At 40.5% G+C, this 24,591-nt stretch overlaps 1 protein-coding gene across 3 annotated transcripts in view; it reads right to left on the reverse strand.

Annotated features, from left to right (window-relative positions):
* GPBP1 (GC-rich promoter binding protein 1) overlaps positions 1-23,130 on the reverse strand; it is a 34,189-nt gene extending 11,059 nt beyond the window's left edge. Inside the window, exons 1-8 of one of the 3 annotated variants that reach the window (XM_061369236.1) lie at positions 22,994-23,130; positions 21,928-22,237; positions 21,173-21,494; positions 20,341-20,411; positions 8,651-8,770; positions 3,014-3,137; positions 1,557-1,780; positions 844-910 (exon numbers count right to left, since the gene is read on the reverse strand). In XM_061369236.1, the coding sequence (XP_061225220.1) occupies positions 844-910; positions 1,557-1,780; positions 3,014-3,137; positions 8,651-8,713 (478 nt within the window). In that variant the 5' untranslated portion in view covers positions 8,714-8,770; positions 20,341-20,411; positions 21,173-21,494; positions 21,928-22,237; positions 22,994-23,130. Of the gene's footprint in view, positions 1-843; positions 911-1,556; positions 1,781-3,013; positions 3,138-8,650; positions 8,771-20,340; positions 20,412-21,172; positions 22,238-22,993 lie in introns of all 3 variants that reach the window. The other 2 variants (XM_061369237.1, XM_061369235.1) reach the window with 2 other exon arrangements.
* Between the last annotated feature and the right edge of the window lie 1,461 nt (positions 23,131-24,591).

Genomic DNA, 24,591 nt, shown 5'->3' on the forward strand with positions numbered 1-24,591 from the left:
ATTGAGGGGCTGATCTACACCTAGTACTATTTAAGAGTGCAAAACATATTGGAGAAGTATGAGAAAAAGAATCAGCAGAAGAAAGTATCATTTAAGATCTCAGCATTGGCAACAGTTTACACAGTAGCTTTTTTGTTTAATTAAAGTTATTTCTTCATAAAGAAAAAGCTGTTTATTTTCAGTAGATTCATTACTTTAAAACTTGTGCAGTTTAAGCTGCCACCTTCTTAAGAATGAACAATTAACTACATAAAGCCCACAGAACTGTAAAGTGGTAGCAAACTTAAGTGAAATGAGAAGGCAATCCAGGCTACACTTCAGTTCTCAGGACTGGATTTGTACAAGTAATTCATAAGCACAACCAACAGCTTAAGAAACCTACTTCCAGGAAGTGACTTTAAATCTCTGCAAGCTAACATGCCTTTTCTAACCCTCCTAGGTTCCTCTCCAAACTCTTTCAACAGCTCTGATCAGTCATGAAGCATTCTTTCACAGTCTTCAGCTACTTTAGGTAACCCATCTTCACTGCATTTCCTCTTGAAAACAAAGTGAAGAAAAAACTCTTGACAGCTTTACAAAAAAAAGATATACACTTGTCCTGGGAAAGAATCCTAGTTGTGGCTGCCATCTACATACCAGCAGATTGATATCCAAATAGAACTGTTACCTCTAGCATACCAAAAGATACTTACACTGTAATAATGAAGTTTCCTCAATTTCAACCTATAGCTTTGTAATTTAAAGTTGTAACTTTATAATTTTAAGAAAAAAAATCCTGTTTCAAATAAAACAACTTCACATTTCCATTACATTTTTATATTTAAAAACATCAAAAATACTCACCCCACACACCTGCTGCAAAAGATTTATGCTGGTTTGGTTCTCTCTCATATTTAGGGTTCAAAGATGGCTGAAAGAAAGTTTCATCATTATTAAATAAGTACTGAATTCTGGGACCAATAAAATAATCACAATGATAACAGCAGTATGACCTCTGCTGTCAAAGATTTTAAAAGGAAACAGACTAGACACTTCTCCCTGTGACCCAAATAGGTCAGTGCTCACTTATTTCTCTTTCCCAACAAAACATCTCAAGCAGCAGTCAATACCATTACATGAACTGCCCAGAGAAGCAAAAAACAGTGATGTACTTCAAAGAGGACGTTCACATTCCTCTTACATTCTACAATTTTACATTGAAGCATGACATCTCAAATAGCCCCTGGCAGAAAGATCACTTTGTTAGTGCTTCAGATTTCCAGTAAAGTAACTGTGTAGTATTTAATACATACACATGCTACAGTAAAGTGGAACCCTACTGTAGTTTCACTTGAACACTTAAGTGATAATAAAAAGCATATGATAAAAGCTGGATATAAAAGGACGAACAAGTTAATGGACAAATGACTAGCACCCTCCTACCTATGGGTAGGGTGATCCCTTATATGATGACCCGAAATTGGTTAAATCTCAAGAAACAGCCTGTAATGGATAAAATGGCACTTGCAGAAACAATGAAACCTTGTTCATTAAAATTATAATTAAAATTAACTTACAAAATCCTCAGCCTCAAACTGCTTGGGTATTCCTCTGTCTTCCTTTTTTCCAGTTTTGTAATCAGGTACATTGTTTTCATGCAGTCCTTGGCCTTTTCCACCGTGGAAAGCGCTGGTACAAGCACGGGAACTTCCACCATAGTACCCTCCACGAGGGTTTAAATTTTCTGTAAAATTTCTGCCTTGTGAACGCCAACTAGTCTTCTCTTTTCTTCCAAAATAACCTTAGATTTTAAAGAAATGTAATTACAAACAATTTAGAATAATATTCTACTCTTACAAAATTACTGAAGAAGCTAAGTCAGCAGCTCTATACTCTGGGATGAGATATTCATATGAGCAGCAGGGAAGGATCTTACAAAACAGTGCCAGAGAAAGAAAACAGTAATCCATCGTAAAACAAGTAAATCTCCTTGATGAGTGATAGCTGCTCGTTCATATATTGGTGGCTAGAATATTAACTTGACACTTTTCTTCTTAAGAGAGAAATACACCTGGAAGCACACTACTTTTAACCAGCCCTAGTCCTCACATCCTTCCCCAGAAGATCAGTCTTTCCATTACCTCTATTATACTACAGAATAACAATTTAGCATAGGAGAGCTATCACAGAATACCAGATTGGAATCCACCTCAAGCATCATCTGGTCCAACATTTCTTGGCAAAAGCACTGTCCAGATAAGACGGCCCAGCACCCTGTCCAGCTGAATCTTACCAGCGTCCAACGCTGGGGAACCTACCACCTCCCTAGGAAGATTATTCCAGTGGCTGATTGTCCTCACTGTGAAAAAGTTTCCTCATGTCCAGTTAGAATCTTCTCAAGAGTATCTTGTACCCATTATCCTTTTGTCTTTGCCATGTGACTCCTTGTAAAAAGGGAGTCTCCATCTTTTTTTGCAGACACCCTTTAAATACTGGAATATTGTGGTACGGTCTCCCCCGAGATTTCCTTTCTCAAGGCTGAACAAACCCACTTCCCTCAGCCTGTCCTCATAAGGCAGGCTTCCCAGCCCTTGAGTCATCTCTGTGGCCCTTCTCTGGATCCTCTCCAGCCTGTCCACACCTATTTTGTACAGCAGGGACCAAAACTGAACACGGTATTCCAGGTGTGACCTGACAAGTGCAGAGTAGAGTGGGATAATGACATCTACCTCTGCTGATGACCCCCTTGTTGATACAAACCAGCATCCTGTTGGTTTTCTTTGCACAGCAGCACACTGGTTTACTTACATTGCCCTTAATTGTCCATGAAGAACCTCAGGTCCCTTTCCACAGAGCTGTTCCCCAGACAGGTAGATCCCAGCCTGTGCTGCGCCCCTGGATTGTGTTTCCACAGAGCTGCAAGATCTTATATTTGTCCTTGTACAACTTCATCATCAGATTTTTTTTCTGGCTAAAGTTGCTACAAAGCAATAATGTTAAGTATTCAAAATGTTCCATGAAAACTAAACTGTACCTCCACTAGCCCGTCCAATGTTAGGATCAAACCCATCTGAAGAGTTGTGTCTTCTGCGATTTGCTTCATAACGATTCTCTGTGCACGAAAAATTTTCAGAATGTTTCTCAAAATTCAGTGTTGACTGTAAAGGAGCACAAGCAGTAGACCTGAGACAACTGATTAATAACAAAACTGAACTATCAGAACCGTAACATGCACGTTACTCATGGTATACATGCAATTCATTTTTAAAACGACCTTTAATAGCAGGCAATGCAGCAGCCATATGGGATACCTATGTTCAGAGCTATGTCAACATCTCAGACACCAGAAAGTGGAAGCTGTATCTTCTGCCCCAGGACACTGACACAGCGCCAAGGACCACGCTTCTGACATAATGTAAAAAGTCCAAGTGTCTGTTTTGTTTTGGCAGCAGTACAGAGCACAGCTAATATGTGTTGCAGGAGAGAAAAAATGAAAGAAAAAAAAAAGGTAAGAAAGGAGAGCACATCACAGCTTGGAGCGCAGAAAAGAAGTCTGGGATCATGATCTGGGTCATCAGAGGCAACACATACACATTCCATAGAAAACAAGAAGTCACTTCCACCCAAAAAGGCCCAATTTATTAATCTTGTCATTATAACTTAATAAGGCACATGCAACTAGTTATGAAATACAAACAGAACCTAGAGTCAGAAGCATGCTGGTCAAATTAAAGTATGTGAGTATACTTCAAATTATCAGCTTATAAGTAGGCATGGTAGAAATTTAAAGAAAAAATATATAATACATCAGTAGGAAGTACTTTGGAAACTTAAAAAAACTTATACTGAGAACAGCACTGAGATGAAAATACATCCTGATTCGAACTCATACCTGAGAGGATTAAACCAAAAAAGATCATGTCTTATAGCAGCTGTGTTCCCTGCTACTTCTATCTGGCTTTATTATTTTAAAACCATAACATATCTCTTTTCCTGTTCAATCTTAAAAATTCAAGAAAATATTTTCATTCTGCAAAAGCAGTGCTTAGTCTTACTGCTGTTCACACCACACATCTCCCAGTGAGTGACAGCGGAGGGCTGTGTTACCCAGCATCTCCCTGCCACACAGCCAGCCTTCGGTGCACATGAAGCAAAGCCCCCTTCCTTCCAAGCAAGCTTACCATGCACACATATGTCAAAATACACACGGGATCAACACAATCCAGGGCCATAAGAGGTACAAATGCATAAACACACAGCTATGTGGAAATGTACTGTGTCAGCAAATTAAGCTTAATGAAGAAGTATGAACTTCACTGCACTCAAAGTATCAGCTTCACTGCCTGAAGCTCACTCCCTTTCCAGACTAAATAACATTCAGGACAAAAAGTATAGCAGTAATGGTATATGTCTGCAAATGAAAGCCCCAACTTTATTTCAACAGTTATTATCCATTAAAATCTAATGGAGCTTTATTACTATCTGAAGTAATGCACTGATCACAGTGAGGGAGAGAGGGGAGTGAGGAAGGAAATCACAGTAGTAAGTTTAACTACTTTGGGGAAAATATTCAGTCAAATTAAAAAAGATAGTCAAGTTCTATTGACAATGCCCTAGCAGAGCTCAAGGTGCTATTTAAAATTCACTGCTCAAATGAGGGGTTGCCCTCTCAATTTGAGACCCGGGAAGCAAATTATTTTCTCGACAAACTTCGAGAGAGACAAAAAACAGAAAACCACAAGAAACTATCAAAGGATCTAAGTAGTTCAAAAATTATGACAATGAATCTCAAATATTTATGTAAAAAAAAAAAAAATCCTTATAATACGTTTTGAATAAGCTTTCCCAAAGTTTCAGAAAGCTCCAGATCTGTTGATCATGATGGCATTTTTGAAGATAACTTCATGTGTTTGTTTACATGCAACAAGTTTCTAACACTGCCTTTGTAGTTCAGCTATGTTTTTTTATGAACTCTGAAGAACGATCAAATTTTCCCGAAGTATAACTGACTCCATTTTATACATAGTGTTTGTGTTGTACAAGACATAACGTATCTGAAGTTTCTGCATTTTGTGCAAAGACGGTGCACTTTGCACTTTCCCCACACGGTGGAGGTATTAGCCTATCAAATCTCTTGTGGCAGAGATGACCGTACACTGTGACTAACAGGAAACCTACTGGCAGTTTCTGGAAGTTGAGAAATTACCTTATTTCAGTCAGCCAAGTAAGCAAGCAACACACATTTCTGAAATATAATAGTAGTCTTATTGCTGAGCATATAGGAAAAGTTTGTAAAAACTGAGTTTACCAGTCCACCTACAATCTTCCCATGCGTATCTTACATCAATCCTCTCTGAAAAGTTTTGTCTGTATCCCACGACTGTTTCACTATTTACAGTGCCTTCCCATTTACATCTGCCCAACTGCAATACTGCACTGACACAAATATAGTAGTTCCAGACCTGAAAAAAAGCTACTTAGCAATGGATACCCAGCTGTAAGTTGACTTAGCTATGTTAAGTGTCAGGAAGACAGTATTATAAAAGCTTATCCTTAAAAGGAAATCATTAGCAATAGGTGAGATGGATTTCAGTCAAGCTGTAACCTGTACCTGTCACATTAAGAAAGCTCATTCACAATCCCAGCTTCCTGGCACCACATTTTTCTAATGCTAGCTTTCACCTATGTAAGGAAAAGCCCCAGCTATCCAGGATTGAGGGGGAAACCAAACTCCTAAAGATGCAGTTTCTCCAAGTGCCTCTTCAGAGAAGGAAAAACTGACAGAGCAATTTCATTTCTCCTCAAGTCTGAACGTCATTGATACCACAGCCTCACCCCAGCTCCACTCTGCATGAAACACGAAACACCTTGCCTTCCTCACCCCATCTTTCCTCTTCCTCTCCATCCCTATTATCTGCTCTTCAGATGCTTTGTTGATACATATATGGGAAATAGAAATAAACATCTGTTTTTAGGAAATGGAGAGGAGAGGGGGCCACAATATTTAAGACCTGTCTTGTAGATGAATGACAGGAAATGCTTTATTCTGTAAACTAAGAATGGCTACACAATGGGTAGGACCAAAAGACTGCAGGTGATTAATATCCAAACATGCTGTGTATCACAGAATGTTGGCCACTGAGTAAGGCAGTGACACAGGCAAACAAGCTGCTTTTCAAACAGGTGAAGTACAAAGACTATAATGGAGAAAGCATAAAACTGTCGAGATTTTGGAAGAGGTTAAAGAAAATCTATCTGAATTTCTTGAGGCGAGGTGTCATGAAAGAGAAAAGGATGCACAACATACGCTTTCAATGGTATTTCACAGAATTCAGGAACGAGGTGACAAATACAACCCATAACTCAGATACAGTTGAGAGGTATTGGAGTAGCTCTGGAACTTTTTATCCTGCTGTATTTACACTTTAAGCATGCAGGTAACACTCTTCCAGCAGACTCTTGAGATATATGGTGAAGATTGCTTTGTAACTGTGACACCATATTTAACTAAGCTCTGATTACTTTTCCAGTTGAAAATGTATTAAGTTGTAAAAAGCCAACCACAAGAGCTGAACGTATCAGAAATCAAGTGGAACAAAAACAGATCACAGGAACCAATCTATAATGAGACGGGCTCAATGTTCCCAGAACAGCAACTGGGTTGCTGATAGACTACACGAAAGCTGCAAGAAGCTAAGTAGGTCAGTGGAGAAGAAACATAAGTAAAGCAATATGAATAAGGACATTCAATGACCTGACTGAAGAAAACGCATGCACATATGCACGTGCGCGTAGACATATGTAAGCAAAGCAATGGAATCATAGAATCACAGAATAGTTAGGGTTGGAAAGGACCTTAAGATCATAAAGTTCCAAACCCCCTGCCAAGGGCAGGGACACCTCGCACTAAACCATATCACCCAAGGCCTTGTCCAACCTGGCCTTGAACACTGCCAGGGATGGAGCATTCACAACCTCCCTGGACAACCTATTCCAGTGCCTCACCACCCTAACAGGAAAGACCTTCTTCCTTATATCCAATCTAAACTTCCCCTGTTTAAGTTCTAACCCATTACCCCTTGTCCTGTCACTACAGTCCCTAATGAAGAGTCCATCCCCAGCATCCTTATATGCCCCCTTCAGATACTGGAAGGCTGCTATGAGGTCTCCACACAACCTTCTCTTCTCCAGGCTGAACAGCCCCAACTTTCTCAGCCGATCTTCATATGGGAGGTGCTCCAGTCCCCTGATCATTCTCGTGGCCCTCCTCTGGACTTGTTCCAACAGATCCATGTCTTTTTTATGTTGAGGACACCAGAACTGCACACAGTACTCCAAGTGAGGTCTCACGAGAGCAGAATAAAGGGGCAGGATCATCTCCTTCGACCTGCTGGTCACGCTCCTTTTGATGCAACCCAGGATACGGTTGGCTTTCTGGGCTGCAAGCGCACACTGAAGCCGGCTCATGTTCATTTTCTCATCGACCAACACCCCCAAGTTCTTCTCCACAGGGCTGCTCTGAATCTCTTCTCTGTCCAACCTGTAGCTGTGCCTGGGATTGCTCTGACCCAGGCATAGGACCTTGCACTTGTCATGGTTAAACTTCATGAGGTTGGCATCAGCCCACCTCACAAGCGTGTCTAGGTCCCTCTGGATGGCATTCCTTCCCTCCAGCGTATCATAACTAATACTGATAGCTAACCTTAAGTAACACAGCTAACTGTGCAATTAACAACAGCACAAGCCTATTTCTGTAAATTTATAAAGGCTGAACTTTTCCCATGGACATGAAAGACAGAAAGAAACTTGTATGAATACGTTAAAGTAAGGCAACACCACCTTCATAGCTGCAGGTATGGATATTAGATTCAAAAGATTACAACAAAGAAAGGTCTACAAACAGGGAAATAGTTGACAGAAGTTTGAATATCCAGTGCTGCCTTCTCCTTCTGCATTCACACAAATTAAGAAAGATTAGGATAGGCCAGAAGAAAAATAAACATTTATGAGATAAGACATATTGATGACGTCCTAGAATATTTACAAATCCTAAAGATTCAGACGTTGCTATTTCCTCTTTCCAAGCTAACTGTCCCATTGTATAAAGTAACAGTAGTCTAGATGAAAAAACCGGAGTGAAGATGCACGACGAGTTTTAAGCTCTATACTGCACCTGTAGTACGAAGTAGTAAGAAGCATCCCATCAGCAAATGAGAAGCCATTTCAGAAGGTCGTGGTCTATTTCGAAAGCTGTTTTTTAGTCACTTAGATGATAGAATAACACGTCTGTGAAACTTACAGGACACAGATCAAAATCAGAAGGAAGAACATCAAGCACGTGTCTCTGCCTTGGTACTTCTAGCACAAAATAATTCATTTTAAAGTCCTAATGAAGGCAACCTTAATTCAGTAACAGCTCTGATAATATGGCCAGGCACACGGTTCTTTCCATGAACTCCGTTCAGCTGCTCAAGCAAAAAACTCCACTGAGTATGATGAGCTTTACAATCACAGCACAACTACTTCAATCGCAACAACAAGACTTGCCAAGTAATATCTGTTATCACCCTATTCACATAGAAATTTGCATTTTTTACTATGATTGAGGTTATGACATTTAGACCTCTCTAATAATGAGAGTGCTGCTTGGAAAGAGCAAGGAAGAACATACCTTTGTTGATGATGGTGGAGTAGGAAAATTAAGCCAGGCTGGAGCAAAGTCATGCTGCGCCATTTAGGTCCAGTCTCTTCAAATTAATGAAATAAGGCTTCAACACCTCATGGCAAGTTCCTGTAGTTGTAAAAACAAGACATAAATACTCTTCAGATGCTTATATTACAAAAGGATTACACTTGTGGTGTTTCAATTATTACTTCCCTTCTGCTTTCTGTTACGATTTTCTCACACAGATCTGGTTTAGAATCTAAGTATCCTCATCTCATTTATAGCATCACATTTGTGCATTTACTACCAAAGTGTCACATTAATGAAATATATCACAGGTATCATGAAAATACAACTGTAACATTCAATCCTTTATTTCCTCTTCTAAATGGAATGAAGCATCTAGTGTAAGGTCTGATCCAGAAATCTGTGGCAAAACTACCTTGTTGAAATACTTTCTGGTACTATCTAGAACGGATTTCAGGAGGTATTTAATTAGTTTACTAGAAGAAGCTGATTTAATTAGCCCCTGAAATTTAGTCTTAAAGGCTATATTAAGTTTCCTTATGAAAAAAATAGATGCTCAGGCCCACACAAATCCCGTATTATCTGTGGAATCAACAGGAACAGAGTCTATCTGTCCGAAAACACTGTCAAATCCAATAAAATTCTCAAGTTTGAAAATGGGCAAGAGGAAGCAATGGCTTAAGATTAAAATATAAGAATACTTTTTCTACCTCATGCTTTCCCCACAGGTAGGAAAACATCTCTCAATAAGCAAGAGAATGCAAGATAATATGAACTGTATTACCTGAAGCTGAGCTATAGCACAGAAAGGAAAGAAATGGATGAAACACTGCCTGCTGGACACTGAAATATTGCCAATGATGCAAAAATACTTTAAGTACGATATACACACTATTTGAAATACAGCTAATAAAAACATAATGAACACCCACATGCATTTCATAGGGAAACCCAAATAAACACATATTCCACATCTCTGCTCAACAGAATACGTATCTGTTAAGTGAGAACTAACATAGTTCACTTTAAGGCTGCTGTACTGTATTAGTATGAGCTGTGTAATCTGAACTTGGTAACTCATAACTATTGTAGTCTTCTGGCATGAACCAGGCTAAAGCAGATTTCCAGTGACAGATGAGAATGTTCCAGCTTCTAAACGGGAGCCTAACAGATCTGTAAGCATTAAACTGCACTTAGTTGAGCTGCCGGTTCTTTTTTATGCTGTGAGCTCATACATAGGTTTTTTAGGTATCTCCAATACCAGAGTTAAACTGTAAGGTGAGATGTATAAAACAGACATAAGTGTAAAGATATCTCACCCAAATAACATTTCAAATTACTCCTGTGAAATCATCCAACACTCTCTTCTAAATTAACCTTAACAAAAATTTCAGAGGAATTTTCTAAAGAATGCAACTGTGTCAGACTACTAAAACACAAATGAAGAAAAGTTGCAGAGTCAAAGAACCAACACAAAAAATGGCTTCTCTTTCTAACAGGAGCCCAGCCCAGTTCACTTTCATCTTCAACAGTAGTACATAAGCAGAAATGAGTGTGTGTTTACAGATGAATGAACACTAGAGACGCTACATTAAGAAACAGCAAATTAAATGTGAGCAGAATGCAGCTCATAACTTTTTTCGCATTCCCTCCGATACAGTTCTCCTACCCAAGCAGGAGAATCGTGAAATCTTTAGAAAGGATCAAGACAGGTATTAACCCTGGATGATAAGCATAACAAGAACAAAATCTTCATTACAAGCATGAGCTCTGTTTTGATGATTGACAGCTCTAAGATACTCTTCATTCTCCAGAAGATATTTTTGGTAAATTGAAAACAGATCACAGAAAGTGAGAACAGGATGCCAACAAGACTGCTCCACTGCCACAGGCAGGATTTACTATGCTTGAACACTTCATTATCAGCTTGGTTGCCAAATACCAGTTTGTTCCTTCCTTGATTGCTTTCCAACCTACATTAGACCAACAACTGAAACTACCACGTTATTCTGCAACACATCACCCCACTAGGAATTTCCTTCTACCAGGTCCTTTTTCCTGCTTTTTAGGTCCATTACCTAAGCTGTCCTCAACAGTTAAGAGACTTTCTGCATTCTGTGTCCACCAAAGCACTTGCAACCTCTATGCAGATTTGTACTATCTACAAATCTAATAATCAACCATTCTATTTCATAATTGAAGTTATCAATAAAAATACTGGAGAGACTTCTCTAGGAATTTACTGATAACATCTTTCTAGCTTGACAAGAACTACATCAAACAAGAGCTGCCTTTACAGAGACTGAGGACCCACTAAGGCAAAGAGGTAACACTGATCAGTAATTTACTTTGGAAGAACATTTCTGCCCTTCAGAAACATAGAACTACTTCTAAATTAAAACCAAAAACATTTGAAGTATTTTAATAGAATTGCAGTCAGTATGCACTCACACAAGCGTTTAGAAGGAACTGCTTTAATTATAACAGATGTGAAGAACCCATTTGTCTGCTAGCAAATCTTCTCTTAGGTACACACCACACAAAGGATCAACTGCTGTTCATTAACACCAATAAACCAGCTATGTACTCCCTGCATTAATTAAGATAAACACCACAGATCCAAACATGATTCCATCGCTTTCAGAAATTCTCTTGGTAACAAAAGAGTAGACCCAAAATTTAACACTGAATGTTTAAGTCATCATTCCCTACCAGCACAAACTCAAAATAGACCCACCATTATTTAACAAAAGTGTTATAAAAGCTAACTATCAGGTTGCCTATTACTGAAACAAGGCTGCACAATTCTAGAAAGGTAAGCAGTATTTTTTTCTCACATTTTAATGAAATTTGTGTAATTTCTTCCAGTAAAACTAATGAAGAAAAAAACAAACACCAAACTCTTTTCCCCCTCTATTTACAAGGTAGCTCTCATTCTTACACTGTCTGACCTAAACAAGGGACTTCTGCCACCACTACCAGCACTTACATATTTCACCCTCCTTCACTGCTGAAAGACAGGCAGACTGGCAATACATGGCAGCAGCTTCTAACAGGTAAGTGAAGTGTGAGAGCATTATAAGCTAAGCATAGCACAGAACCCTACCATCTGTTAGTCCAGCACATCAAAAAGGGAATACAGTAATACAGTGTAGTCACATCGCAGACTCATTACAGAGTAACTGTAGAGTTACTACAGACAAAATAGGGTGGATTTATTAACTCGACTTTGCTGCAGTGCTAAGCCAGGAAGCAGTTGTGCTGCCAGAAGTTATGGAGCAAAAGAGTATGGCAAGGAGACAGACACTTTTTTTTTTATTCCCCATGCCAGGCATATGTAAAATGCTGGAAACAATTACACCTGACAAAGCCTTAAAATAAACTTCAGAAGTCTCCAGCTCGAACACTTACAATCTAACCTGACTTCCTTCATATACTAGAAAATCGTATTTCCTGCACTACTCCTGCTAACACAATGGAGCAAGTCATCTTCCTTTACAAATGTCTTCAACCTAGCCTTAAAAGTATCAAGACAGCAAAGGCTACTGAGCATTGGAATAAACTGGTTACACAAAAAAAAATAATGTAAGTGATCATTCCTACTCCTTTATAAAGATGATCGACCCTTTATCCAGAATTATTCTAGCTTCACTTCCATTCATAAAATCTTTCCAGCAACAGAAACCTTCTCTCTGTCTACTTCTTCAATATGAAAATATAGCATCTCTGGAACTGCAAAGTATTCTTCGAGCTGGGAAAGTGACTCTCATGAAAACACATCTCAAGAGTACCTCTGCGCTGGCTACAGACATGGACATGAGAGCCCACAGACATGAGGACAAAATATCTTCTGGGATACTGCAAGTGCAAAGAACAGAGCAAGCAGATACAATCAAAGCATTCTGAGTACTAGTTCCATGTTTTGCTTTTTATAAACACATCAAATAAGAAAAAAATAGCCTTATTATTAAAGTACAGAATCCAGACAGCAGAATCCTGAAAGGACTATGGCACAGAAGGTAATATGCATTCACATTTAACTACTGTGATATTGGAAGACTATTTTCATTATTTGTTTAGGTAGTTCCAACAAGAGCAAATGCATACAGTATCACATTTTTAATGTATTTAACTATAAATTCTGTAACAATTCTGCTACTTGTAAGAACTAAGTGTAAAAACATGTAACCTATCTTTCCACAGGTCTGTACCCACTGCAGATTATAGCAGGAACGGCTCAACAATTCAACTCTTCAATTTATGACAGACAGAATTTATGAACTTTTTATGACATTGTAACATGGCAGCATTACCTTGTGTTTGTCTCGTGCAGTGTTGTGTTTTGGCTTTAATAGAATAATGTTGATACACACTGATATTTTAGTGGCTGCTCACAAAAAGCTTGCTCAATAGTTGCTCAAATGTGCTAATTCTGGTGAACACTTTCCAGTCTCTCGTGTTCTCCCAGTGAGGAGGGACACATGAAGCCTGGAGAGATCACAGGCAGGAGAGCTGAGCCCAGCTACCCAAAGGGATATTCCATACCATGGAACATCATGCTCAGTATATAAACTGGGTGGAGATGTCTGGGAGGGCCAAGTCACTGCTCTGGGACAAGCTAGACACTTGTTACGGGTTGGCAAGTAGTTGTACTATGCACCATTTGTGGGTTTTGTTTTTTGGGGTGGGAGCACAGTTTATTCCTTCCCCTCTCTCTCCATTTTCTACTATTATTTTACTTTTATTTCATTATTAAACTCTTATCTCAACCCCTGGGGGTTTGTATTTTTTCTGACTCTTCTCCCCACCCTCCTAAGGGGGGAAATGAGCAAGCAGCTGCATGGCACTTAGATACCATCTCAGGTTAAACCATGATACTTGTAACATCCTTCTGAGGGCATATTGTCTGCTCCTGTCCCAACTGTTTGTAGTCCCATCGACAGCATTAACAGACTCCCTCACCATTTTCGCCTTCACATAACCTTACATGAGAAAAACTGGTTTAATGGATTACTAATTAAAAATCTGGAAACTATCTTCTGAAAAAAAAAAAAAATATAATGTCCAAATAATGTTCTAAAAGACTGAGGACCAACTCACACTTTCTTTAAAGATTTCATAGAGGAACAGCTTCTCCCCATAGAAAAGTTGCTGTAGTCCCTTAATCATCTTTGTGGTCCTTCGCAGAACCCACTCCACTAAGTCCACATATTTCCTGTACCAGGAGCCTATAATGGGAGACAGGATTCCAAATTGTGGGCTCAACAGGGCTGAGGAGAGGAGAAAGATTAACTCCCCTTGACCTGCTGGCAACAGTCTTCCTAATGTAGACCAGGGAGATCGTAGGCATATTTATTATGAAGATGCACTGTTGGCTCGTAGTTGGCTCGCTGTCCAACTGGACTGCCAGGTCCTTTTCTGCAGAGCTGCTTAGCAGCTAGTAAGCCCCCAGCATGTACTTGCACATGCCACTGCTACTACCCAGAGGTAGGATTTCACATTTACCCTTTGCCAAGCTCTGTCAGGATCCTCTGCCCAGTTCCCGAGCCCTTCCAGGCTCTTCTTTATGGCAGCACAAACATCAAGCGTATCAGCCACTCCTCCTCCCCACTTTGTATTATTTGCAAACTTGCTGAGGGTAAATTCTGCTCATTGTCAGGACTTTTATGAAGATGTTATATAGTTCAGCCTCTAGTACTGAAGCCCAGGATACAATAATGGCTTCCTCCAAATGACTTCTGTGGCACTGATCACAATCCTGCACACCTGGGCCTAGCCATTAAGACAGTTTTTGGTAAACCTCATTCACACTTTGCCAGCTTTTCCATGAGAATGTCATGCAAGACAATGTCAAAAGCCTTACTGAAGTCAAGACAACCACCATCCATTGCTCTCCCAAACTAGTCACCTCATTGTAGAGGACTACCAGCTTGGTTTAGCATGGTTTTCCCTTCCACTCACCTTCCTGTCCTTCAAGTGTTTGTGTTTCCAGGGTAAGTTGCTGTACCACCTTCCCATAAACTGAAGTGAGGCTGATCAGCCTGTAGTTCCCTGGATCTTCCTTCTTACCCTTCCTGATGATAGGACTGAGATCTGCTGTCTTCTAGTACCTCTCACAGTGGGGTGACCATAAGACCTCTCAAAAGATCATACGGAATAGTCTTGCAATTACACCAGCTGGCTCCCTTTGCACTCACGGGAGAATAATGTCAAGGCCACAGATTTATGTATACCTTATTTAAGTGTTCTCTAACCTGATCCTTTCTCCACTGAGGGTGGAGAAAAAAGCACAGCAGAATTTTAAGACGACAAGGACATGAGATCAGAGATCATCCCCACCCAATTTTAAGGGCATGTTGCTTAACTTGTCTAACCAGTACTTAGCTGCCAGAGGAGACAGTCCCACTGGTATTGAAGAGATCCAACTTCAGAGACGTTTCTTCAAGTGTACAAAATTAAAATACTTCTCTAGCCTAGAAAGATGCCTTAAATACTGAAGACAGGTTTCATTACTGTAGGCAAGATACCTTTGGTAGCACTATTTGTCTGAAGTACCAGAATGATAAAAACAATTTTGCTTTTTTATAATGTCCTAGAATCAAGAAACAGACAAAAATGGTGGCATCACTACAGTAAGAAAAAAGCTGGTCAGTATAATAGTAAAATAGACAAAACACCTACAATCTAAAAACTTAATTGACCTTGTGTTTGTATTAATTTGTATGCTTTGGCCATCTTATGAATTTAACAAATTAAGAAATGTATCAAATTTAAGTGGAGCTGACCAAAATTTTATAGAGGGGAGAAAAAACAAAATACTAAAACTGGGGGAAGACCAGGAGGAACAAGAACAGATGAACCCATCTCACCAGAAGCTAAAGACAAGGAAAAATAGTTCTGCATTTTCAACTTCTGTACTTCTCGTGCTCTCTCAATAGCCTACATTATTTTTCAGGAAGTAGTTTCTGTGCCTCTGGATAATTAAGAGGTTGTCAGAAAGCAATTAAAATAAAAGGCAATACACAACAGCTAGGAATACTTGAAGCTTGAGAGTGGAATTGCAGAATTATTAACATGGAAAAAAAGCTTCAAGCCACAAATTCCTGAAGTTAGAAGTAAGATACAGATTCAAATTTCTTGATGCTCCCTGAGGACCAGTTTAGAGATTTAGAGAAACCCACAAGCAGGATGTTAAAAGCACATGGATATATGCACATTCATAATTTTCAGGATACTCTGAGATTAGCATGGGTGCATATCTAAGTGTCACATACCCACGATCTTTTACCTAATGCCTCACAGATTATTACTGTCGTAAGTACAGCACACCACAAAATACTCATAGGAACCTTGACTCCAGCTACACACTTGTTTGACAACCTACCCTCTCCTTGTCACGTAAGTTTTAGTGTAATACTTATAAATGGGGCAAAGGCTGTCTGGAGACCTCAGAGCCGCCTTCCAACATCAGACAGGTGGCCTGCAAGGACGTTAAGAGAGGGACTCTTCATCAGGGATTGTAGTGATAGGACAACGGGTAACGAGTTTAAACTTAAACAGGTGAAGTTCAGGTTAGATATAAGGAAGTTCTTTACTACGAGGGTGGTGAGGCACTGGAACAGGTTCCCCAAAGAAATGGTAAATGCTCCACCACTGGCAGTGTTCAAGGCCAGGCTGGACAGAGCCTTGGGCAACATGGTTTAGTGTGAGGTGTCCCTGTCTATGGCAGGAGATTGGAACCAGATGATTTTAAGGTCTTTTCTAACCCAAAGCGTTCTATGATCCTATAAAAGAAGGTTACAAGTCATCAGAATTAAAACCACTAGACTACAGTCCCTCTTCTTCATAAAAAGAAATGTTGAGGGCTTTCCTCAAACTTAACAGGCCCTTAAAATAATCCAGTCCATCAAACATTTTTTTTTCTGCCACAACTCATTGAAAGAAAAAAAAAAAAAAAAAGAAAAAAAGTTGTGATAACAGATCCTCCCCTGTTACCAATAGTCCAGAGCAGCACTGATTTGAGGTTGTTAAATGTAAGCTTTAAACAGTACTTTTGTTTAAAGCCTATAGATCTCAATTTTCATTACCCTTTTAAACACACAGATTACAGATCTTCCTTACTCTGAGATTTATTTAGTTTGAAAAAGCAAAATAAGCTAAATCCCAGTTTTTCTACTATCCAAAATTTTCATGTTAATAAAACAGGAATTAATATTCAAAACCTAACATAAGCTTTACTAAGTCTGCAAAAACAAAAGCATTTCCACTGATCATGTATCACTGCAAAAGCATGACAACTACTTCAATTGATGATTATTTATTTCCTTTCTTTTCTATGTAAATGCATAGCCACAACAACAGAATAAGCTTAAACCTATACAACCAACCTTTTAATACTTCGAAAGGAAAGTGTGCATGCCACACTCACCACCACACTTCAGTGCAGAAGATTGTTTACAGACACTTAATTTACACACAAAGTTAAGTTTGGTTATGGTAACTCTCTCAAGTTCCTTGATTCTCTGAAATGTATTGTCAGACTCACACCTCCAATAAAAGGAGAGAGAGCTGAACCTTTAAAGGTCTTCTCTCCCACTGCTTCAACAAATACTAAACAGCTCTTGACAATTCAATGAAGCCTCTTCTTTTTCAACACTGCTACTGCAGAGCAAGTAAAATCTCCAGTTTTAGCCTTGCTGTCCTCACCATCCAAAACAGAACTGTTCTGATGACTGTTCTAGCACTGGACAATAAGGAAAAATAAAATAAAATATCCACAGATTTATTTTTGATTTACCCTCTTGCCTCATCTTTTAAAATGATGATACCAGGGCTTCCTGCAGATAACTGAGGAAGGAACAAGGTCCTCTCTCAAATCCAAACACTTCCAAAAGTCTTATGAAACATCCAGATATGAGAATTGCATGGAGTCACATTGTAACAGTCAGTTTTTTAACCACTGAAAGCAAACACGTTCTCCAGTACAGCCACAGCCCTAAAACCTAGCTTTGCAGTGCCTCAGCAAAACAACAAACAAGAAAAACCCACTTTAATTTCTACTTGGGGATCAAGCTCCTTATGTGAGGCAAATAAACAGAACCATGCTTCGTTTTGCATAAGGATCTAGAATGCCAACAGACCTAGGCAGACACTGTTCTAAAAATCCCAACCACTGTTCTTTATCGTGTAGTCTCCTTTCTGTATACAGATATGGTTCCAAAGCAACACAGTTTACATCACTTTGTGAATCATATATTAATGTCACAATGATGTATACCAAGTTCAGGACAGTGACAGTAACAATTAAAACACCTTTTACAAAGTGTTTTAGAAACAGCCAGAGTTAATGAGAGTGCTTCAAATAACTTAATCATCAGTTCTACAAGTTGCCTTTTTTATTTCTTGCACTGTACCAAAATGTAAATTTAAACATAAAATGTATTTTGTAACACAGAGAGACTTCATACTTGAAGGTAAACTACAACCAGGTTCCTTCTGCTTGAAACCCAACACGCCTGCAGCATCATTCAGCAGAAAGCTAGGTATAGGCTAATCACTTGCTGTTCACAAGGTTTAAAGTCCAAAAAGCCTGAAGCACTGGTGCAATAACATTACCACCCCATTCAGCATACATCATGTAACAAAATTCACCAGGATTTCTTCTTCTGCACTTTGCAGTCTTCATACGGATCTGAAGAAAAAGTAGTTGAAAAAAGTAGCAAGTTTGACATATCCTGAGTGCAGAAACCAGAAAAACTCAATTTCAGCTGTTTCCCTGACTATGTAAAATAGGAAAGGAGGCAATTGTGGAAGAGCTCTTAGCACCTCACAGGACATTATCATCAGTTTCTGTGTAAAACCACTGCTGAAACACACACAGTAACAAAAATCCAAACAAAAAGCACACCAAGTCTCATTAAAGCTCATTTATAATAAGGTCTGCAAATAGTTCTCCTTCCAAGAGACAATCTATTCCTAGTACTGAAAAATAAACGCTACTTCCCCAAAACTTACTGATGAACTCTCACTGTCACATTGCTTTATCCACATATTTTAATCAGAAGAATCTTATTAGAATGGAGAAAAAAAGGAGCCTAAAATACATTAACTTATTAATACTAACAAACCTAAATATCTACATGATCTCCCTGTATCATTTTACCCATGTAATTCCACTTAAGCTTTGCTGTAAGTGTAAACTCTGCTTACTCTTAAAAAAAGCTTTCACCAACAGATTTTTCACGCAGCAGAGCAGCCTACACCATTCCAGAGAACTTCTCAATACAAATGTACCTTTTTAGGATTCTACCAGAATAAACTCATCAGTAAAAGAGTGAAGCTGCTGACAGTTATTCCAGTACAAAAGCTATGTTTACATCAAGGCTTAAAGCATAAGCTCTTGGAGACAAAGACCTTATCTTCATAGTTGTCTGCAAACCACTTAACAAACTGTCATCACTACACAAATAAAAACCTAAAGAAGGAATTAAAATGGCCCACAATGCAAGGCATTTTCTCCTCAGAGAGACTCACCGAAGTATGAATTTTACTTAGGGTACAAGGACACAGGTGTAAAACATGACTGAATAGGCACACAGTAAGAACAACTGGTCTTCCCAAGGTGCAAACATGGTGAAAAGAAAAAAAAAAATAAAGATCCTACCAGCAAACAGAGATGTAAAGACAAAGTTAATTTAATAAAGCTAAAAAATGCAAACTCTTTGCAATATCCAGAAGAATCCAGATAGAGATGTCACCCAAAATAGTAAGTGGGGGATGCAGCTCCTTAATTTCACTGAGAGCCTCTCCTGAAGAAGTAAAAGTACCTCACAGCACTGAAAGTCAATAGCTTGAAAAACAAGACACATCACTTTGTGAGTTAAGAAGCAAGTACTTGTATTACTATTGTTTGTGACTATACAATACACAAAAATAAAAAATGGCCACTTACTGAACTCTTTCCATTTACCAAATGCTTCCAAACAAAACACAGATTAACCCAGATAAAGGAATGAGAAGATCATTCTTCCCTGTTGGTTTCCTTCCTTCACATGTGGCTCAGTTCATTCAATCCCCCACCATGCTGAACTCAATACAGAAGAGCCACAGCCACAAGAGAGTACAGAAACCACCTCCTGTTCACATTCCACACTTCCCATGTTTTCAAAACAAAACTGAAATAGAAGTTATGTAACAATACAATAAAACTACCCAAAGAAAGCAAAATACGGAAGCTATATCAACTTTTAGATACTGACAACACACAGAAATACTTCAGTGAGCCTCAAAATTTGTAAAACCTGCTTATATATACGGAAGTCTTTCATCTGCGGTCAAAATAACAAATGACAGGGGAGGAAACACTCCAACAATCCTTAGATACAGCATCACATAAGCACATAAAACTTCACTTTTTCTAGAAGGCTTTAACATATGCCATCTTCCCAAGTACCTCTGCACTGCCCTTAGAGAAGAACATTTTTGTTTATGTTAGCTCACTACTACTACTTCAGTATTGCAGAAGCTCTGAAAAAAAATTGAAAGAGATGGCAACTATGCTAAATGTGTCATCTTCACCAGATAAAGTTTGTCCAGTAATGTTTTAATTACCTAAAGCTTTATGAATAACCAACGTGGGGTAAGGGGAAAAGAACGCGAGGGAAAATAACACTAACTTTTGAATTACGTTGTTCTGTCCATCTTACTTTTCTTTGAGGCAGCAGTTCTGCTGAAAACAAACCTACAAGGAAAAACAAATGTGAACATATTAATTCAACATTTAAGCTGTATCTATCCTCAGAAACATTTAATCACTACGGCAGGAAGGGAACAGCAATACATCTAAAAATAGCATGTAAGATCAGTTATTTCACCACTAGATTTTGTTTTGAATCCTTCCAAAAAGGTACAGTTTTTCGTAATATTATACTTGCAGACCAGACTCATTCACTTCCATTACAGAATAGGAAATTCCTCTGAACCTAACCTTAAAGTATCAACACATTAAAAAATAGCTTGCATAGGCAGTGAACTAATTTTTGGTAAAGAACACTTGGCTTCCATAAGTGACAAAGTACAGAAGTGGGGAGAAACAAAATCTACATTAGTACAGTCATACTGCAAAAACGACTAATACAAATGGAAAGGACTGGCATGCGCAAGCCATCCAGCAGACTTGTTCAGTAAGCATAACAGCTCACTGCTGAGATCACAATATTAACTTGAAGGTTGTTACCTACAGATACAGTCTTGATGTACCTATTTTTCAATCTCCCAGAAAAGTCACACTCCTATCCACACATTTTTCCCTGTACATGTGTTCGTCAAATGTTAAAGAATTATTTTGTCAATTATTAAAACCAAGTAAAACTTAGATTCTGCAAGCTCATTTCAACACTCTCAGAAAACCCAACAACCTCTAGGCAGTAAATGTTACTGGTTTAACCATCCTAGTGATGCTCATTCAAGTGTAAACTTATTTATGACCACCACACCACTTACCTAATCCAACAGGACGATACAAGATGTTAGTACTGCGTGGTTTATATTTTTCCAGTTTGTTTTCCTTGAGGTAATATCCCCAGTTCTCGTTGATACTACATTCGTAGCTGTTTGACATAGATTTGACCTCACAGAAATCAGCTACCCATCCTTCTTGCTTACAGATTCTGCAAGGCTATTTCCAAATTTGCCAATTCTGTTTTTAAAAGCTTTTTTTTCTCCTCTGGCAGCTTCTTCTCTCGTCTATTCCATGTACGTATCACTATGAGAAGCATCAGCTCCAGGTGAAATAAATACACTTTTTACGTCACAACCTGTGAACCTGAAAAATCCAGATTTCACATCTGAACTGTGGAACACTTCCTAGCTTCACACAACAGGCATTTGTAAGCAGGAGCTATCTGGATACCTCCATATTGCTTATTGGCAACAACATTTTTTAACAAAAATACTGAATAAAATATAAAAGAAAAAATGATAAACAGGCATCTATTAGAGTCTTCATTTAGAAAATAGGTCTCATTACAAAATGACAGAAGGTTATGTCAGAAAATCTGAAAAGTAAGGTAGGGAAAAAAATATCTGCCATGAAACTTCTCAGCACTGTCTACACAGTGGCTCAGGCTGCATTTAATGTGGAACCAGCTACCAAAACCGGTTATACCGACGACTTAAGACAGAATACTGCCCAGAAAAAAATAAAAAAAAAAGGTATTTAAAAGAAAGCAAGCACTTTATTTTGGCAGCTGGAATACTGAGAACGTAGTGAGTTTAGGTATATATCCATGCCATGTGGACAACAGTGTCCATGGGTGAAGTGCTCAGCACCGCTAGAAAGAAAAACCTCACGACTTCAACTTCCAATTCGCTTCCCAGATGCCTGGTGATTGTTTCACAAGCCTTTTCAGGACGAAGCACTTGGCCAGATTATCCCAGGGCAGTGTTCGGTATTCCTCCCCTTTCACAGGGCGCAACTGCAGCAGGTCGGTTTCCACCTCTCTTCCTCCCTAGCAGCTGAAGCAAAAGGCTGCGAAAATCCACAACTCTAGCTGTAATTCGAACTGCCTACGGTAAAAAGAACCAGATCAGCTCTCCCTTCTGAAACCTGGTGTTACACACACAGACGCCCGAGTCTAGCAAAGCAAAACACATGCAACCAGGGGGCCGAACGCGGGTACAGCTGCCTCAGTTAAACCTTCATTCATCCCGGAGAACGGAACAATCACGGTTATGGGGAACGCTGCCTCCAGCTCCCTAGAGAAGGGGAGGAAAACAGGAAGGACAGGAAGGGACGCGGGGGAAAGGGCATTTCTCAATTTATTGGAAGGACGAACATCTCCACACAACGCAGCCGAGAGCGAGGCGCTGACCTGGGCCAGGGACACTCAGCAGAGGCACAGAACGAGCCCGGGAACCAGCGGGAGCCGTTGGGGAAGCCCCAGCGCGCCCGGGGAAAGCCCCGGAGGGGGGCGCCTCCTCAATTGCGGGGGCAGACCCTCTGCTCCGCCGCCACTCCCGGCCTCTCCGCTGCAGAGCCGCGACGGGCATGGGGCAGGGGCGAGCTGGGCTCATCGGCCCGCGCTCGTCCTGCCTCACCGGGGCCCCGGGGGCGGGCCTGGCCGCGCGGCAGGGCAGGGGACGGGATGGGACGGGGCGCCCCGCACGGCACTGCCAGTGCCCGCCCAGCCGCCCTCTGCTCGGCGCCATCGGAGCCCCGCGGGGGCGCTGCCCCGAGCCTGGTGGCTGTCGCACCCGGAGAACCGGGGGAGGGGGAGAACACACGGGCGCGAGAGCGCAGCACACACACTCATACACACGCACACCGCTCGCCTCGCTCTTAAAATGGCGCCGCTCCGAGCCTCAGTGCTCCGCGCGCGCAGCCCTCGCGAGAGCGTCCGCACGACCCTGGGGCGGGGCCTGCCGGCCGCGACACCGCCCCGCCGCCGGGAGCCCCCCGGCCGTGACGTCACGGAACGATCCCGAACGTTCCGCGGGAGGCTGGGAATCCCCCAAGCGCGCCCCGCCCGCGGGAGTCCCCGGCGCTGCCGCCACCGCCGCCGTAATTAACAGTGTAGCTGCGCGGCCCAGCGAGGCACTGCACCCGCTCTGAGGGGCCGAAACGGGGCACTCGGGCTGAGGCGAGGTGTCGGGGGGAGTCCGCTGTGCCCGAGGCGGGGTGGGAGGGCGGCGGGCGTAGCCGGATTCCACGTCCTCCCGAACCTCGACCCGGCCAAGCGCGACTCGCGGGCGTAGCGGGACCAGGGGGGAAGGGAGAGCGCCAGTAAGCGCCGTTTGATCGAGGGGCAGAAAACAGGCATAAAAGGGGCATCTTCACCCAGCCAGAAAGAATGGCTTCATTTTATAAGCGTAAGAAAGGAAAAGCGCTGGACGTGCGTGCAGTCCTTTGGCTTGCGCCTTTTTTGGAAAGAAATGTGGTGGATTTCTGCCGGCTGGGAAATAAGTGAATTCACGTTTTGGGCGTTTTCGATTTTTAAATCCCATTTCCAACGTGAGGCAGGTTATTTTGCAATCAGGAGAAGAATACATGAAATCGTGCTTAAGCATCATTAGAAAGGGTACTGGAGGGCGTTTCTAGAGCCTGCATTTGAGCCTGGATTTTTTAAATGCGTTTTTTGATGCATTTAACAGGCATATATATATATGTATGTATATATATATGCTGTCAAAATAAGCCGCTTTCATAATTGATAAAATTACTAGAAAGCAACATTTACTATAAAAATTACTAAAACCTAAAAAAAAATAGTAGAAAATGCACGAGTTTAATCTTTAAAAAGCTGTCAGAAGCTCTGAAGCTGCTGTTGTCACATTTGCCATCCGCTCAACTCTTGAGTAGTCAACCCCAGTTCCAATTCCTAACAGCAGCAGTGTTCTTGTAGGTTCCCATCACAGTCTTGCCAAGGAGCCAAGCCTGATTCCTCCATATGCAGTCACCAGGACCACAGTACCAAAAGTGCCCACGCTCTCAGGTTTCATTATTAAAATATCTTTCGAAATAGTAATTTGTAACCCATAACAGACATGTGCTGAAGTAGTAGCTAGAAGCTAACAGATTTGTTCAATCAGGAAAAGTTACCAAAAACATCTTGGGACTCCACAACGCTTTATGCTGTGTGATTCAGGGATATGTAATACCAAGAAAGCTTTGAACAAAGAGGTCATATACAAATCCCAAGGCAACATGTATAATCCTAAAATAGGATGGGTAGCGGTTTCTAGGAAAACAAGGTAAGAGGTGAACCTGAAGCAAGATGAAAACAAAGAGTCAATAAAGCATTTCCAGGCCACTTTGACAACACACACATAGGGCTGTATTAATGATCTGAAATTACCTTTCAATTCACACTGCTCACCTATTCTGAGCATTTTCTGGCTTTGCAATCTATTATATACCATGG

Source organism: Neopsephotus bourkii, unplaced genomic scaffold, assembly GCF_033783945.1.
Source record: "Neopsephotus bourkii isolate Nb327-2 ecotype Australia unplaced genomic scaffold, CSIRO-AGI_Nbou_v1 NB_1481, whole genome shotgun sequence".
Taxonomy (NCBI): Eukaryota; Metazoa; Chordata; class Aves; order Psittaciformes; family Psittacidae; genus Neopsephotus; species Neopsephotus bourkii.